Here is a 19,667-nt window from a genome sequence, read left to right as displayed (position 1 = left end):
AAGCAGGACTCTTAAGTTATGTGTGCATTTGGCATTTGTCACAAGACAACAGAAAAAGCAGTGACATCCCCCAAACTTATTATGGATTCCAACGCCTAACATCAGATGCAGCCACCTGTTTGCAGTTTATCTATAGAAATTCAACATAGAATTTTTTATTGTCTTAGTTATCCCTAATTATCAAAGTCCATTTGGTTTGTAATGAATGAAGATATCTTCCGCAGGGCATAAACTTAAACTTACAAAATTGCAAGTGTGTCTCTAGAAAGCTCTGAGAAACCAGTGCTGAATTTCCCTTTCCTTCTGATATCTGTTAATAAGAAACTGAGGAGGGTTCAGGACTTTGCTTCCTCACTGCAAATTAGAGAGTAAAATGTTTAGCCTCTTCAACAGCTCTTAGAAGACACTGTAGTTGAGCAGAGTACACAGCTCTAGAAGAGATGATGCCAGGACCCCTTTCTAGCCTTACACCACACTGCAGTCTGCATTTGAACCAACAGCAAGGCTCTGGGTATCTGTCTTCCTCACAGACTCAAAATTACTTATTTAGACTCAAAAAAGCTTCAGTAATAACTCCAGTAAGTTTGTAGAGTTTGAGAATATATAAAATCAGTGCTAAAACGTTTTAATCAGGAAAGTTCTCAAAAATGTATTAAGATGGAGTCCTGTTTCAGGTAGGGTTCATAGCCCACTCTCTAAACTGTAAATACCTTGTCAAAGAGAACCGTGGTTTTCATTTTATCTCTTTCAGTATAGAAGTTTTAGAATAAACTCTCAATAAATATTTCTTTTTGGTTATTAACAATAGTAGCTTCTTAATGAAATTGAACAATTAAAAAGATGGGATTCTAATCCCATGCCTCTTCTTCCACATCCCCATTCTCCAATAAGAGTGGGAATCTGTCTGTTAAATATTTTGCCTATAACTGGCTGTTCTGTGTTTTTGAAATCTCTGGAAGCAATTTAGCTCTTACCAAATCCCTAGGCTTTCCCCCACCCCCCAACTTAATGTACTATTTTTTTCCTGGAAGACATTTGAGGGAGAGGTAAATGGGTCTCAGTGATTCAAATCCGGTCTTTGGTAAAACTCCTAAAACTGTATGTTGGGAAATCCATCATGGTTTATCAACTTGGGTAGCAGAAGTGTAAAATCTTTTGAAGATTCATATATTATTATACATAATAGATTTTAGATTACCAAGTCACCTAATAGTTGCTATAGTATTCCATACTGTCCACCTTTGAAAAATCTGTGTTGTTTCTAGTTTGACAACAAGGCATATCAAATTCAAAAGGATATCAAATTCAAAAGGATTCTTTTACCTGGGCTCCCTTAAAAAATATTATCAAGCACCTACTCATTCAAGAGTATAGCTGAATGCTGCAACAGTGTGGTACCAATAACATATGCCATAAGAACTCTTAAGGGGGGGGGGCATTAAATAATAAAATAAGACTCACCTGAGCAGGTTTTCAGTTTGATTAGTTATTATCTGGGTTCTTCCTAGGTGTTAGCTGGAGGTTGAATCCCCAAACCCTGGGGTCAGAAGTCTTGAAGAACCATATACAAATGAACAGGGCTATCAAGATAGGAAAGGCCATCCAAACCAGTGGTTCACAATCCTGTCTGCTCGTTAGAATCACACCTAGGAGTCTCGAAAAAAATACCAAGTCGGGGCTCCCAGCTTAAAAATTGATTTAACTGCTCCAAGGTGAGGCTTGGACATAGATAGTTTAAAATTCTCCCCAGGTGATTCTAATGGGCTGTCAGTGTTAAGAACCACTTAATCAATATGTACTACCACACCATTAACCTAATTACCAAAAACTGATGGTATTGACTTCCCACTTTTTGTATTTGTAGATGTTAAGAAGGATCCGGCTATCTTTCTTAACATCCAATACAGCCCGTTTCATAGTTAATGAGATGGCCTTTATACTAATGAAGATCTAAAATTTCTGTGAGATATGAGCCAGATACAATGTGTTTGGTTGTGGTTAATAGAACTGTAGGATTCAACAATTAAGGCTTACTTAAATTTTGCCATCTTATAGTGAAAACAAAGTGCTGTTTTTTGAACGTGGGTAGCCTCTGCTCCTCTGCTTAGGCATTACTAAAGATACCTCTTTTTGCTACCTATAGGTGAAAAAAATTTCAAAGGCATACAAAGCCATAAATATATGACCTATCTTCTCACATGGATATACACCTATTCCCCTCTCTGGTCATGAATACAAGTGGGTACAAACTTTAACAATTGTTTCATTGAAGTAACACAGGTCTTTTGGATTGTCTTTAAAAAAAAAAAAAATATATATATATATATACACACACACATATATATACATATATATACACACACAGACATATATATATATATATATATATACATAGAGAGAGAACTTTACTTTTTCCCTTTCTTTTTTTTTTATTAGCGTGAGAAGGGGAGGGGGCAGAGGGAGAGAGAGAGAATCTTAAGCAGGCTCCATGCTCAGTGAGGAACCTGACACGGGGCTCCATCCCTCGACCCTTGGATCATGACTCGAGCTGAAATCAAGAGTTGGACACTCCATTGACTGAGTTACCCAGACACTTCTGGATTGCTATTTTAAACTGGCAGTGTATCCAAAAAATACCTGAGCTGAAAGAAAACCACTGAGAGCAAGAATTTACCTACCTTACATACAAAGTCTGGAACCAAAATACAATACAAAACAAACCCAACAATTAATTGAGAATAAATAAAATTTTATTTAATGAATAAAGAAACAGTCCATCACATCCTCTAAATCACTTTAAAACATCTAGGTTGAATTAAATACAGTTCTTAATTATTAATTTTCTTCTTCTAATTGCAAAGTCTCCAAACAAAACACAACCCCCAACAAATCTTTAAGAAAGCAGAACTAGGAAACAGTAACAGTGTCATGGAGATGATGTGGTCTATCGGAATACAGTACCATATACCTTCTGAAGAAAGACACAGTTTATGCTCACAAACATTTTGGCTTAAGCAATGACTTGCTTTCATTTCCACAGAATATCTAACATGCACGATGCAGAAGAACAAGAATAAAAGCTAAGATCCATCAATTGGTTTTTAATAATGGAAACAAAACATACAGTTTATGTAATTCACACATTTCAAAATGGCTGCTATCATAGTTTTTCCATTAGGATTTCAATAACCAAAAAAGTACTTTAGAAAATAAGTTGACTCAAGCTTCCTAAGATGGAAGCATACCATATTTGTAAGAGGCATCTCCTGATTCTGACTGAACTATGTTAACTATGGGTGTTCCATGCCTCAGTTGAAGTGTGTGTGTGTGTGTGTGTGTGTGTATGTGTACATGCCTATGGCCACATGTACATCCTTTGTCAGTCCTCATGGCTGAAATGAATCATTGGGGTTAAATTCAGACTTGATGTAGCTGAGAATGCAAAAACAGAGGCTGAAGGGTATGTTCATTTTTGTGGAGCCATTTCTGTTATCCTAATAAAGTTGATTCATTTCACCGTAAGGCCATGACATGCTAGCATAGAACATTTTTTCACTGGGGTCTGGAATAGTACAATGAAGTTGTCCTGAACTGCTTAAGCCAGAAAGGAGTATAGGAACTCCTTTGCTATTTCTTTGTGTGCTGCTGCAAAGTCATTATTTCCACTAGCTTCAATTGTGGACATAAGAGTCAGAATTTCTGTAGGCTATTCTACCTATGCCAAAATAAATTTTCCTGGAATCTGCCTGCAGAAAGCAGACAGAATATTTCTTGAATTCATTTGATTTTTCTCTAGATTCTTTTTTTTTTTTAAGCTGCATACCATATTGGAAGAAGATTCCACCATTATGTGCTGCTCTTCTAAAGAAAAACAAAGTAGTTGGGCAAGAAAGAAATGTGAACTTTTTAAGCACATTTATTTACTTTGGAGAAAAATATTTTAAACATTTCTCTTGGAATAATAAATTGCTATTACTTATATAAATTCTTCATAAATATTTGTTTATCCTATCTTCCATCCTGGAAAATGTTCAATCAAGTATTTTGCTTATTTTACAGATAAAGAAACAGAGACCTCACAGTGATAGAAAAATTAGAGAGTGTGTATGAAATTTTTTCTAATAATTTATTAGAATTATTAAAATCTCCTTTTAATTAAGAATTCACCTAAGAAGTCCTAGAAATGAGCTCTCCTAATGCTATTAAGTAGTTTACATATTTTTTTTTAATCTCGACAAGAAGGTAATGAAGGGAGAAGGGTAGGTTAAGAAACTCAATGCTAAAGCTCGGAAAAAGTAAGTGAAAATCAGAAAAGAAGATAAGGTGTTCTGAAGTAAAAATACTGAAAAAGTAAAATTTAATTTACCCATGTGCTTTAAAAAATACAGTTGCATTAAAATGATTTCATTTGAATTGTTTTAGGGTTTTAACTCTCCAACACAATAAAACCTTTTATACATACACATTTAGTAATCTTTTGGTAGTCAATACTAACATATAATTCACTGAATCTTGCACTATTACTAATTGTGGGAAAGTTACAAGAATCTGCTAGCTTGCAGATAACTCACTGAATCTGTAGAAACATTGGGTTCTTTGGAATTTTGGAACATTGATCAATTCACTCTTACCATACTATATGAAAAGAACTCCTGTTTCTTATGGATATTAAAACACATCTTTTTAAAGTAATCTCTACACCCAACATGGGTCCCGGACTCACAACCCCCAACATCAGGAGTCACATGCTCTACCAGCTGAGCTAGTCAGGTGCCCCCAAACACCTCTTTATTGTAACAAAACTATACTTGTATCTTCATTTATTTCCAATCTAAATTGGTCAAGCCTCTCCACCCCCATGTTTCCCATCTTAAGTCTCATTTTTAAACTGTCTCTGTTAAGTTAGGAGGCAGAATGAATTTTTATCTTAGAGAGTTAAAGACTATTCTGTAAGTAGTCTACTGGATTTGCAAGATATTTTAGAAAGATTAAAACCTAGTTATCTTTCTGTTGCTCTGTTGATATTTAACCAGATTATAGCTCATGTTGTAATTTATACAATTTGAATAAGAATAATTCTAAAAAATCACTTTCAAGTGTCAAATATATTTGTACATTAAAAAATTGAGGGTAGCTGGGTACCTCCATTGGCTAAGCGTTTGACTCTTGATTTTGGCTAAGGTCTTGATCTCGCGGTTCATGAAATTGAGCCCCATGTCAGGCTTTGTGCTGAGAGTGCAAATCCTGCTTGGGATTCTCTCCCTCTCTCTGCCCCTCTCTTGCTTGTGTGCATGCACATGCTCTTTTCTCTCAAAATAAATAAACGTAAAAAAAGTTGGTTGAATCATCATCAAAAAGTAATCTTTAAACCTAGAAACTAGAACTGTTTTCTTCATTTTAAAGAAAATGTACATTTATTTCAGCCTTAAAGTACTTATTGTCAACTAGTGTTGAAATCTTTTAATTTTTATTATTAGGGAAACATTTTCCATTCACTGATATGTTAAAATCTTCTAGCAAATTAGTGTTTATATGCCTCTACAGTATAGCCGTTTTCTTTTTGCTTACTCTCAGCATTTATGGCACAGTTCTCAGAGGATTGAAAAGTGTGTTCTTTCTCTATTTCTTGCAATTTCAAGGCTATTGCTCTTTGGAGTTTGAGGTGGCCATTATTTACCTATTAACAAGAGGCAGACTGTTTATCATTCTATAGTATCAGGTATGCTAACTAATATAATTAGAAATAAGAGGCAAACATATTTTCAACAAATATGCATTTTTTTTGCACTGCACAGATTTTTAAAAACATGGTATTAGCAACTTTTTTAGCATACTGATGACCGCTGCATTGTCAAAGTTTAGAAGATGCTTGGCATTCTTCAAGCAGTGTTTCAGTAATTAACTTTCTGAAATATTGATCCACATAAAACAAGAAAAGGCAATTAGTGGTGAAAAAGACTTCAACAAGCTTATTGTAATCTAAGTAACTCTTCATCTTGTTGGTAAGGCACATTGATTTTTTACTCAACTGTCTGTGGAAATACTTGGAGGCCAGACCCAAAGACCCTGGAAGGGACCTTGATAAAGGTCATTATTAGGAAATTTGCCTTTGAGTTTACAACCAACTTATAAATAGCCCATTTACAAACAGACTCAGGCCAGGATCTCAGCTTGGAAGTTACTTTGGGAGTGTGTGGGGAGGAGGAAGATAGGAGGAGGCTGCGATCAACAAGAATAATTTGGATGTCTGACCCAATTGATTTCTAGACCTCCCTTCCCAATCTGATTTTTTTTTCACACTTTGCCAGCAATTCTGTCAATTAGAAGTTGATGGCAGTAAGAAGGCAACTACTTAGAAAAATGCAGCCCCTCTGTGAAGTTAAAAGACCGTCAGGCATTCAGAATTTGTTCAACTGAACTGCTTTCTTCTGACCATTGGGCCAAGATGCCTGGAACTGGAGTTGGATCATTTTGGAACATGAAGCATGCTGACAGGCTGTGAGGATGGGGTGAGATGGGATGGGTTACCACAGCAGGGGGATTATAGAACATAGAGCACAGGGCATCAGGGGAGAAAAACACAGAATGAGGGATAGATACAGAAAAGACCTTAGGCATGCTTTAGCTTTGACACATCATAGATACACAAAAGGAGGAAGTAGTCTTTCTTCTCTTATTGGCTGCTTTGCCTGGATCCTATTCTTGGGACCATAGTCCAATTAGGTATAATAGATATTGTAACTCAGTCATGAATTAAACAGGCTTTACTGAATTCACTTGGGAATCTAGAATTGGGTGTTCTGTGTGGAAAGAAATCTATTCTGAGTTTTACACAACCAATTTACAAGTGAACATCTGAGGATTTGAACATCATTTGAGGATTATCCAAATTAACCTATCCCTACAAAAGTCAGGTTTTGACTCTGCTGGGAATTATTCTTCATGGTATGTTTCATTCAGAGCTCTAGCTCTATCTACTGCTGGTCTCTTGACTGATTTCTCATCGGATACTTACAAAAGTTAAGAGAGGAATAAAAAGAGAAAGATGCATTGAAACCAGTTCCACTATTTGGTAATTCTGATTAAAACCTTCCCTTAGTAAAGGGTGCTATGTTTCAAAAAGGCAACTTCATCTAAATGGCACATTTCCCTTCTTCATTTTCCCTTTGATCCCCATTTCCATGACTAATCCAGTCATGAAAAGCCCTTCAAGTTGTTTGGAGAGAAGGTTGCTTATCGGACTGGTATGGCTTTTTGAAACAAAGGGCCAGACAAATTGCATCAACTTTCCCTCTTTCCCTGGTCCATTTTTGCAGGTTTTTGAGCTTTCTTTGGGGGCTTCATGAATGCTACATGTCTAATGAGTGTTGCACAAAATAGTAGGGTCTAATAAGGCCAAAGTGTGGTTATTTCTACTTTCTAGGCATGCACTATATGTACAAGGAGGGAGTATGTTCTTTACCAGTGCCCAAACTATTGCTTTATGCCATTGGCAGGCATCCCTTTGGACCTTTCTGGGTAAGTTCTGAAATTATTCTTCTCAACCTTGCCTGCTCTTTGGAATCACCTGGGAAGCTTTAAAAGATACTGATGCTATGTCATAACTCCGGAGCTTATGACTTACTGATCTGGGGCTGTGGCCTGGGTATTGAGATTTTTAGAAGCTCCCCAGGAGATTCTATTGTGCAGCCCAGATTAAGAACCACTGCTCTAGGGGTTCCTGGGTAGCTCAGTCAGTTAAGTGTCTGACTCTTGGTTTCGGCTCAAGTCATGATCTCATGGTTCATGGGATCGAGCCCCCATCAGGCTCTGCACAGTGCAGAGCCTGCTTGGGATTCTCCCTCTCTCTCTCTCTCTCTCTCTGCCCCTCCCCTGCTCTCTCTCTCTCTCAAAATAAATAAAATAAACTTAAAAAATAGAATCACTGCTCTAGACTCAATTTTATATAGAAACATACTTACATAGAATTTTTAAGTTCAATGTAGGTCAATGAAAATTTTTGAGTGCCTACTCTGTATAAGGTACATGACAAACTTTTGACACAGTCCATACCAACAGTAGCTAAAACCTAGTATAGGCAAGACTGGCTAGTGCAAGGGGAGGGGCAGGAAGGTATATAGAGGCTATATTTTATATAAAATACTATACAAGGTCATCTTTTTCTCAATTCAAGAAACTCACTATAAGTTTTCAAAGAAAGTAGAATTGTATTTGGGTGAGGTCTGGGGGATTGGAAAATACTTTACAGAAGTAGTGACATTTCACATGAACTTTAAGGAACAGGTAAGATTTCCATAGGTAGTGGTTGGGGAAAAAGCCTTCCATCTAGAAGCAAAAGAGTGGCATTTGGCTGGAAAGCAGGGGACTGTGTTAGGTTTGCCACCACATTGGGTGTGTTTTCTGAGGAATGGGTGACAGACTTTGGGATCATAGTGGACAAAGCCTTGAATATCCCAGGGCAGGAGAGCTGGTACTTGATTTGGCTCCAGGAAGCCATTGGGGGTTTGAAATTGGGGCATAACATGACTGGAACGGTAATTCAGGAAGAAAGAGCTGATGCAGATCTGGGCTGGGTTTGAATGGGAGAAACAGCAGGAACAGAGGCAGAAAGGCCACTTAGAAGTTCTTTATTATGGTTGAAGTCAGAAATATTGAGGGAAATTAAAGTAATGCAAGTCTGAACTGGAGAACTGCAAGGGGATGGAAAGAAAGGGCTGAATGTAAAAGAAATAATAGGGTTAGAATTAACAGGATCTATTAATTGATTGGCTAGAGGAAGCAAAAAGTGACTTGGATGCCTTTTATTTGGATTGCTAGGAATGTGATGGTGACATTAACAGAAATCCTTAAGCGAGGTTGAAGAATGTGTATGAAAGGGAAGGTGATGAATCTGATTTTGGACATGTTGAGTCCAAACATTTCCAGCTGACCCAAAATTTCTTATATAACTCTCCCTCATTATAATTGACTTCTAACAGACTTCTCAATGCAGGGCACGGATTTGTTCAACACAGTAGTTCTCAACAAAGGAGGATTCTGCCTCCTAGGAAACATAGCCATGTCTGGAGACATTTTGGGTGGCCACAACTGGGGGATGGGCCACTATGTTCCTGGCATCTAGTGGTTAGAGGCCAGCGATGCTGCCTAACATTCTACACTGCACAAAGTCCCGGGCGACAAAGAATTATCCACCCCAAAATGTCAACAATGCTAGAGTCCAGAAACCCTGCATTAACATTATCCAATACTTGAAATTTCGGGAATTTTAGAGGTCTTATATTTTATGTTAGACAGCGCCATCCAGTGGCCAAATATATTTATCCCAGTTCTCGAACACTAAAAGGCGACGGATAAAAAATATTCAGAAAGCTAAGACATACAGAGATGAAAATTATCCTTTCATGGGAGGACTATTTAGGGTTTACAGAAATAGAGGTGATGGGGAGGTGAGGTATACAACTGTGAAGGAACAATCCTGGAGTTAGAAAGTTCTCTTTGGCTATGAGATTTCATAATAGAAGCTAACACAGAAACAGAACATTTTACAGAATGCATTCTGTATGAAACATATAGTATTTCATTACAGTTGCCTATGTTTTTAGTATTGTTCATGAATACATGAAAAAAATGAAACAAAGTCTACTAATTTCACCAAATAATTTACTGAAATCTTTATTTCTTAAGGATGTAACCTATGGCATTTTGTTTCATTAAGAAATAAAGATTTGAAGACATTAAGATGATTTTAGAGTCATAAAAAACATAGGATGAAAAGCACTAGAAACTTCTGTCTGATAAAGTATCTATTTCTTCCCCCTCCCAAAAGCAGCACTCTTTATGCCTTACATCTTACCTCCCCTGCTAGATTATAAGCTCCTTGAGGTCAGGGACTGTGTCTTATTCATATTTTCATATTTCCCACAGTTTCTAGCATAGCATCTTATACAGAGTAGACACACAAATGATTTTTTTTGAGTGAATGAATTTATTTTTATACTGGAAATCTTTGCCTTGAAGTGAAGAAAATTTCAAGCCTTTCTAAACAATGACTATTTGTTCATTCGAGTAAGATGCCAGCTGAGGGTGCCTGGATCAGAGAACACCAGACACTTGGGCACAGGGAATTGGTAACAGACACCTCCAATTGATTTCACGGATGAGTCTGGAGTAAACTGTGCTGTGATTACTATTCCCAGGGCAATTTTTGGACTGCTGTGTGAATTGCAGATTTCTCTATCTCATATAAGATTCATTCATCCAACAAATATCTATTGAATGTCTATTTGGGGCCAAACACTCTTCTAGGCACTGGGAATAATTGCAGTGAACTTAAGTCTAAAAATTCCTTAAGAGGAAGATTTTGAATAGGTGGGTTGGAATAAAGAGGCATATTCTCCTTTCCTCCCCCTTTTATGGTTAGCATGATATCTTCTATGCAGAAAATGCAAATTAATTATCTCACAAACAGTTCATACCTATTAAAGACCTCTCCCTCCAGAACCATTGCTCTTAAGGGGCAAGTGAAAACTGACAGGCTCCATCACCTTCTCTCCTTGTTTGCATCTCTCCCTTCCTTACTCCCTCATACACTTCCAGACTTTTGGGGAGGGAGGAGGGGAAGATGATGATGACTTTTGCATATTGAGCTAGTAGTTTAAAAAGGAACCCCACAGAAGTTTTTGTTGTTAGTTGGTTTACTAACAACCTTTTAGTTCTAGAATTTAGGGATGTGTAAAGTCAGAAAGAAAAACGACTCACCATTATATCCAGAAGACAATGGTGCAGACAGGCTAATGGGGCCTTGTTTTGGCTAGAACAAGTGCACTGTGCAATATTGAGTGTTTCAGTGAATTTTTCGTATCTCAGGCACATTTTGGCATCTTATAATGTGGCTCAGTACACTCAGGATAAGTAAATCAAAAGTGCTTCTCCACATATGTGAGTTGTATGGCATGAGCTCTTAAGGCTAAGTAGAAGCTGATTAAAAGAATCCATCAAAACTACTGCTATGGATGTAATTGATGAAAGGTAATGGAGACCTCCCCACCTTTTTTCTTTGCATTACTGGTGAGTTAATGACACCTAAAGTCACTACTGTCTAACTCCTTTCAGCTCAAACATATGGCGCCTCATTGCTCCTAGTAGGGCCTAAATATCCCTAACATAGCAGGGGGCAGGGGAGCATGCTAGCTTTTTCCCAAAGCAGTGGATGGCAGCTTCATGACATCTTTGGTTCATCTGTATTGTCTTCTCACATTTTTGTTGGAATCTTTAAAAGGCACAGCCCTACATCTTTCCCCCAGCTGAGACTGCAAGAGTCTCCAGCTGACTTATTCAAAGCACTTCTTGCCAAGGGTCCAGCAGCATGGGAACTTACTCAAATCCAGTTGCTTGGAAACCACTGTATCTGGCTTGTCCTCCTTCCCCCTCCACAGTCCGCCCCCTTATACAGCAGGCACCCAAACATTCCTAAAGTTCATCACTCTCCACTACACTCCGAGAAGAGCATGAATACACCATTGTGCTTTCCATGGAGGAGAAGGCAGAGAAAATATCAAGTCCTTTACTGGTGAGAGATCCGTAGCGACTGCCACTGGGCCGGACAGACATGGGTGTTGGGATCTGCTGGTGCCACTGAGCTGGAAAATGGACCAAATAATGTGTTACAAAGGAATGCAGTCTAGCAGATACAGTGTATGGGTGTGTTCTGTCCTCATTCCAACACGTTCTCTAAAATGCACCATTTGTAAAAACAATAAGGTCTCTCCCCTGCTGTGAACTAGGCTGGCCATCTCTTATGCTCCTAATGCCAAAACTCTGGGACTATAAGAGTGGCTGACTAAGGTGATTTTTCAAAATATGACCTAGGATGGGGTCTTCCACGGGCAGTGTAGAAAGAGCTTCAGGCTCTCAAGAGAAGGTACCTGAGAAGGTAGAGACAAGAAACTTGAGGAAATGGAAGCCAAAAGATGGTTCTGGACCTCTCAGTAGTACCTATTTCACACCCTAATCACTAATCAGCCCCTACCTACCCACCTCCCTAATCAGGTTCTAATGAGTTACCGCAAGAAGAATGAAAAGTAACTTCTGTTCAACCAATCATGGTTCAGGTACAAAAGAGAATGTATTAGAATTTCCATGTTTAGCAAGCACTGTTTTTAGCAGAGATGATCCTTAGGCTTGAACATGGCCTGAGTGAAATATCCATCCAAACTGCTCTTATCTTTTATTCAGAAACTACTGAGCAATCTTCTGATTAGGTTTCCAGGGACCTTGATGTGGAGAAGGGGGAACACCGGGTGGGGAACATTGATGCTATGGTTCCCAGGAAGCTATGGACCTTTTTAGCATTCTGATTTATAAATTGGGCCTTTGTTGATTTCCTTATTTTGAATCAGTTTTTTAGAGTCTAAATACCTCCAAATGAATTGATAAAATCAAATATTGGAAGCTACAATTCTAATAGTGATTCTGCTGAAGAATAGGCATTCAATAAAGCCACAGTGAACAGCTAGTCAAGTCTCTGCTCCAGACATCTTAACCAGCCTACTGTAATTGCTTCTATTAGAAGCCCTCCTTCGGATGAGAGAGGGGAGCCTGTCCTCAGACAGGCAGGAAGTGGTGGGAGAGGGGGTAGGGGATTGATTTTAGCCCAAGTCCTCCATCCTCTCCTCCACTCCCAGGTTCCCAACTGAGGAAATAACACCCCCTATTGTTGGTGCTGTGCAACCAAGACAGGAGACAGAAGGGTGAGCCAGGACAAACAACCAGGAAAGGGAGAAGGATTGGGACAAAACTTATCTATTTCAGGGCTTATTGGTACTGGGTTTCTTGGCTGGAGACCTAGTTCCCTCTGGTATGGTGAAGTGGATGAAATGGATAAGGGACTTAACCTAGGTTGAACTATATCGATGGCCCTCTCTCCCTGCCCCCAACCAGGGGACAGTACATTAGGGTCAGCTTCCCTCACAGTTGAATTTCTTTTCAAGTTCAAGGATAAAGGAAAATAATCAGAAAGCTATATATTTCCCCCAAGTATTAGAAAATGGCAGGCCAAGGTCCTACCTGCATGGTACTAAAAAAGGGATACATCTAGTATGCACCTATGAAGAGCAGGGACCTCAGGTTCTAGACACAGTGACTTCTATTTGTAACTTAGGTTAATCATGTTGAACCAGTAATGAAAAAGAAATTTATTAATTATTTGGGCACCTGGGTGGCTCAGTCAGTTGCGCAATGAACCGACTCTTGGTTTTGGCTCAGGTCATGATCTCACAGTTTGTGAGTTTGAGCCTTGCGTCAGGACAGCACAGAGCCTGCTTGGGATTCTTTCTTTCTCTGCCCTTACCCCACTCATGCGTGTGCTTGCTTGCTTGTACACACTCTCCTTCTCTCTCAAAATAAATAAATAAACTTAAACAAAAGAAATTTGTTAATTATTAAATTATTTTTTAAAACAAATTTTAAAGGAGAGGAAAAAAGAATCACCCTTTTGGATTAAGGAATATGTCTCCAAAAGTGCCAGTTAATGTCAAAATTATAGACAAGATGCATAGAGTACATTAATAGATTAATAAAGATGAACTTGTTGGGGCACCTGTGTGGCTGTCAGTTGAGTGTCCAACTCTTCATTTCGGCTCAGGTCATGATCTCACCATTCGTGGGTTCTTGTGGGTTCGAACCATACGTTGGACTCTGTGCTGGCAGCATGGAACTGGTTTGGGATTTCTCTCCCTTTCTCTCTGCCCCTCTCCCACTCGTGTGTGTGTGTGTGTGTGTGTGTGTGTGTGCGCGCACACACACACACACACAGTAAATAAATAAATATTAAAAAAGATTAACTTATTAAATCCTTTTTTTTTTTTTTAATGTTTATTCATTTTTGAGTGAGGGAGACAGAGAGTGAGCAGGGGAGGGGCAGAGAGAGAAGTAAACAGAGAATCTGAAGCAGGCTCCAGGCTCCAAGCTGTCAGCACAGAGCCTGACATGGGGCTCAAATCCACAAACCGTGAGATCATGACCTGAGCCAAAGTTGGATGCTGAACCAACTGAGCCACCAAGGCACCCCTAAATCCTTTTGAAAATTAGAAACATGGCTCAAAGGAATGGTACAAAAACCTGGATTTGCATCTCGGCTATAGATACTTAACCTCCCTGAGCCCAGATTCAGGGCTGGATCCCACGACCCTGGGATCATGACCCGAGCCAAAATCAAGAGTCAGATGCTCACCTGACTGAACCACCCACGTGCCCATCTTCAGCATTTAAATGAGGGTGACAACAGGGGCCCCTGGGTGGCTCAGTCGGTTAAGCGTCTGACTTCGGCTCAGGTCACCATCTCACGGTCCGTGAGTTCGAGTCCCGCGTCGAGCTCTGGGCTGACGGCTCAGAGCCTGGAGCCTGCTTCCGATTCTGTGTCTCCCTCTCTCTCTGCCCCTCCCCCGTTCATGCTCTGTCTCTCTCTGTCTCAAATAAATAAATGTTAAAAAAAAATTAAAAATAAATAAATGAGGGTGACAACAATTGCAATAATTGGAAGGTCCTAAGGGTACCATTTTGTAAATTACAAGTCATTATACAAATATCATTTGATATTATTATTAGGACAGCTATTATTAGTCTGGTTGTGGGATTGGCACAATAAATATTTATGGAATGCATTAACAGGTGAATGAGGACAGGACAATTCTGCTGGGTGGAGGTATGTGTGGGGGAAATGACAGGCAGTGGGGAGGGAGTTCCAGTGGGTGGCCCATGGCATGAAGGAGACAGCATGAGATGCTAGATGATCGGAAGCACAAGCATGGTTAAACTCTGAAATAGCTGTAATTCCTAGTAATATAGGTCTTTTTTGGGAAGAAACTTAAGCTCATTTAAATGCAAAAGTGTGCAAAAGTGTACAAAAGTATACAAAAATATACAAAAGCATTGAGGCGACTAGGGTGAAATGATTTTAAAAATCCATCGTTTAAGCACTAAAATATAATCTAACCAATTCAATTATGGACACATACTACGCCTATCCTTAAAACATTTTTTTCAAGCTGCCTATCATACACAGATGTTCAACTGAGGACGTTACACCTACCGTATATATCCAACCTGGCAGTGCACGACACGATGCCAGCTTCATTCTTGGCTGACAACGTGTACCATCCAGCGTCAGATTTCTTGGCTGGCTGAATGAGGAGGCAGACATACCCTGTTGCGTCCTGGTGCATACTAGAGAAAAGAGAGAACATATCTGCAATTGCATCCAGGGGCAGAAAAGGCCTTAGGGAATTCAGGGCTCAGGGAAACTCTCAGGGCAGATCCAGCAGGGCAGCGCTACCCTCCTCCCTGACCCTCCAGAGAGGCAAGGGAGACTCAGCTTAAAGCAGTTATCAAAGGCAAACTGAAAAGTGGAAAGGAATCACAAAAGAGCAGCAGTTAACCCGGTGAGGCCCAGATGAAGGTTGACAGCCCAGGCTGAGACCTGTTCTTGCCCTTCCCACTGTTCCACCTCTCCTGGAGTTATACTCCCCCCCAGAGGAGGTGCCCCCACTTGTCACAACCAAAGTCCAGAAAAATCTCTTTTCCCAACCTGATTGGACATTTCAACAAGAACTTTGCTAAGAAGCTATGGGAAAGTAGACCAAGATGGGAGTCCAGGGATTGATATACTGTTAGTATGGAGGGGTTATTTCTTAATGTAACCAACTGAGCATGTGCAGCAGTTAGCTTAATACAAAGGAGCAAATCAGCATGTAGTTCCCTTATGTTTCCTTGATATCAGTAGTTCTCAACCTTGGCTGCATATTGCAATCCTGGATAATTACGCTAATATTTCAGGCTGGGTTTAGCATGTTATATTAATGAGTTATATTAATTGATTAATTAATTAATTATTTAAACTTTATGCCCAATGTGGGCTTGAACTCACGACCCCAAGATCAAGAGTCACATGTTGTACTGATTGAGCTAGCTAGGTTGCATTAACATAGACTGAAATGTTAAATCAAGAACATTTTCTGTGCTTGCTAAAGTTTTACCAGAGAAAAATCTTGACCTATGTAGACTTCTTAGATGCCAAAATTCTGTAAAGCTTGACAGTTACAACATCCTCTGGGACAAATTCAGTTTATTGTGAAAAAATAATTCTCAGTAGAAACTTTTGTACACAAGCTGCCTTTGTGTGCTTGCCCCTCATGGAGTAAAACCAAAATGGCACAGATAAGGTTGGTTAGAGGAAATGTAGCAAGATACCCACTTTTGGTAACTGGATCCTTAGTTTCTTTCCTTTTCCTCCCTCTCTTTCTTCCTTCCTTCCTTCCTTCCTTCCTTCCTTCCTTCCTTCCTAAGTAGGCTTCATGCCCAGGATGGAGCCCAACGTGGGGCTTGAACTCATAACCCTGAGATCAAGACCTGAGCTGAGATCAAGAGTTGGACGCTTAACCTACTGAGCCACCCAGGCACCCCCTTAGTTACTTTAAAAATAACCATGTAGTGATGGATAGAGAAGGAGTTACTGCCTTAATGTTTTGTTTTGCTTTATCTTATTTTAGCATTTTACTATCAAAGGGGTTTTCTGTGTACTAATATGACTGAAGACACATGACAAAAAAATGCAAGGTCTTCATTTATTCTGTGTACATTTTTAAACTTAAAACTTAAAGTTTTTAACAAAATCAGAAATTAAAGAGGAGAAATAACAACCAAGCCCACAGGAATACAAAGGATTATAAGGAAATATTATAAAAAATTGCATGCCAACAAATTGGACAATCTAAAAGAAATGAATAAATTCTTAGAAATATATAACCTCCCAATACTGAATCAGGAAGACATAGAAAATTTGTACAGACCAATCACCAGCAATGAAATTGAATTAGTAATCAAAAAAACTCCCAAGAAACAAAAGTCGAGGATAAGATGGCTTCACAGGTGGATTCTACCAAACATTTGAAGAAGAGTCAGTACCTCTTCTCAAACTATTCCAAAAAAAAAAAGGTTGGTTAGATGAAATCTAGCAAGAAGGAAGGTAGGCTCCCAACTTCATTTGCTGAGGTCAGCATTACCCTGAACCAAAATTAGATAAAAATACTACAAAAAAAGAGAACTAGGGGCGCCTGGGTGGCTGAGTCGGTTGGGCATCCGACTTCAGCTCAGGTCACGATCTCACGGTTTGTGAATTCAAGCCCTGCGTCGGACTCTGTGCTGACAGCTTGGAGCCTGGAGCCTGCTTCAGATTCTGTGTCTCCCTCTCTCTTCCCTTCCCCAGCTCATGCTGTATCTCTCTGTTTCTCAAAAATAAATAAACATTAAAAAAAAGAACTGCAGGCTAATATCTCTGATGAACATAGATGCAAAAATCCTCAACAAAATAATAGCAAACTGAATTCAACAATATATATTATGATCGTGATTCCACGATCAAGTGGAATTTATTCCTGGCTTGCAAGGGTGGTTCAATATTCACAAATCAATCAATGTGATATATCACATAAACAAGAGATGGATAAAAACCATATGATCATTTCAATAGATGCAGAAAATGCATTTTACAAAGTACAACATCCATTCATAAATAGGTTTAGAGGGAACATACCTCAACATAATGAAGGCCTTACATGAAAAATCCACCGCTAACATCATACTCATCGGTGAAAAACCGAGAGGTTTTCCCCTAAGGTTAGTAGCAAGACAAGGATGTCCACTCTCACCACTTTTATTCAACACAGAACTGGAAGTCCTGGCCACAGCAATCAAATAAGAAAAAGGAATAAAAGGCATCCAAATTGGTGAGGAAGTACAGTCTTCACTATTTGCAGGTGACATGATACTATATATAAAAGACTCTAGGGGTGCCAGGGTGGCTCAGTCAGTTTGGTGTCTGACTTTGGCTCAGGTCATGATCTCATGGTTCATGGGTTTGAGCCCCACAATAGGCTCTCTGCTGACAGCTCAGAGCCTGGAGCCTGCTTTGTATTCTTTGTGTCTTCCTCTCTATCTGCCCCTCCCCTGCTTGCACTCTGTTTCTCTCTCTCTCTCTCAAAAATAAATAAACATTAAAAAAAAAATCCTAAAGACTCCACTAAGAAACTACCGGAACTGTTAAATTAAGTCAGTAAGGTTGCAGGATTCAAAATCAATATACAGAGATCCACTGCATTTTTTAAAAACACTTTTTAAAGTAAGCTCTACATCCAATGTGGGGCTTAAACTCACAACCCCAAGATCACCAACTGAGTCAGCCAGGCACCCCCTGCATTGCATTTATATATACTAATAATTAAATAGCAGAGAGGGAAATTAAGAAAACAATCCAACTTATAGGTGCACCAAAACAAAAACAAAAACAAAAGAAACCCTAGGAATAAACTTAACCTAGGAGGTGAGAGACCTGTACTTTGAAAACTATAAAACATAGATGAAAGAAATTGAAGACGACACAAACAAATGAAAAAATATTCCATGCTCATGGATTGAAAGAACAAATATTGTTAAAATACTCATACTACCCAAAGCAATCTACAGTTAGATGCAATCCTTATCAAAATACCAATAGCATTTTTCACAGAACCAGAACAACTGATCCTAAAATTTATATGGAACCACAAAAGACCCCAAATAGCCAAAGCAATCTTGAAAAGAAAAACAAAACTGAAGGTATCACAATCCCAGATTTAAAGTTGTACTACAAACCTGTAGTAATCAAAACAGTATGATACTGGCACAAAAATAGACCAATAGATCAATGGAACAGAATAGAGAGCCCAGAAATAAACCCATGATTATATGGTAATTAATCTTTGACACAGGAGGCAAGAATATGCAAGGGAAAAAGACAGTCTCTTCAACAGATGGTGTTGGGAAAACTGGACAGCTACATGCAAAAGAGTGAAACTGGATTACTTTCTTACACCATACACAAAAATAAACTCAAAATGGGTCAAGGCTCTATGTGAGAACTGAAACCATAAAAATCCTAGGAAAGAGCATAGGCAGTAACTTCTCTGACATCAGTCATAACAGCATTTTTCTAAGTGTGTCTCTCGAGGGAAGGGAAACAAAAGCAAAAATAAACTATTGTGACTACATCAAAATAAAAACTTCTGCATAGCAAAGTATACAATCAGCAAAACTAAAAGACAACCTACTGAGTGGGAGAAGATATTTGCCTACGACTTATCTGATAAAGGGTTAGTATACAAAATATATAAAGAACTTAATACAACTCAACACCAAAAAACCCAAATAATCCAATTAAAAAATGGGCAGAATACATGAACAGACATTTTCTCAAAGAAATGCAGATAGCCAACAGACACATCAAAGATGCTCAACATCACTCATCATCAGGGAAATGCAAATCAAAACCACAATGAGATATCACCTCACACCTGTCAGAATGGCTAAAATCAACACAAGAACCAACAAGTGTTGATGAGGTTGTGGAGAAAAAAGGAACCCTTGTGCACTGTTGGTGAGAATGCAAACTGGTGCAGCCTCTGTATGGAGGCTCTTCAAAAAATTAAAAGTAGAATCACCATATGATTCAGTAATTCCACTACTGGATTTTTATGCAAAGAAACAAAAATACTAATTTGAAAAGATGTATGAACTGTATGTTTATTGCAGCATTATTTACAATAGCCAAAATATGGAAGCAACCCAAGTGTCCATTG

At 38.9% G+C, this 19,667-nt stretch overlaps 1 protein-coding gene across 1 annotated transcript in view; it reads right to left on the bottom strand.

Annotated features, from left to right (window-relative positions):
* Window positions 1–11,221: 11,221 nt before the first annotated feature.
* Window positions 11,222–19,667, bottom strand: part of MYPN (myopalladin) — an 88,386-nt gene continuing 79,940 nt past the window's right edge. Inside the window, exons 19-20 of the mRNA XM_049645127.1 lie at window positions 15,089–15,222; window positions 11,222–11,639 (exon numbers count right to left, since the gene is read on the bottom strand). Coding sequence (XP_049501084.1) covers window positions 11,470–11,639; window positions 15,089–15,222 — 304 coding nt within the window. The 3' untranslated portion in view covers window positions 11,222–11,469. The remainder of the gene's footprint in view (window positions 11,640–15,088; window positions 15,223–19,667) is intronic.

This window comes from Panthera uncia, chromosome D2 (assembly GCF_023721935.1).
Source record: "Panthera uncia isolate 11264 chromosome D2, Puncia_PCG_1.0, whole genome shotgun sequence".
NCBI lineage: Eukaryota > Metazoa > Chordata > Mammalia > Carnivora > Felidae > Panthera > Panthera uncia.
This window is presented reverse-complemented; position numbering and strand designations above follow the sequence as displayed.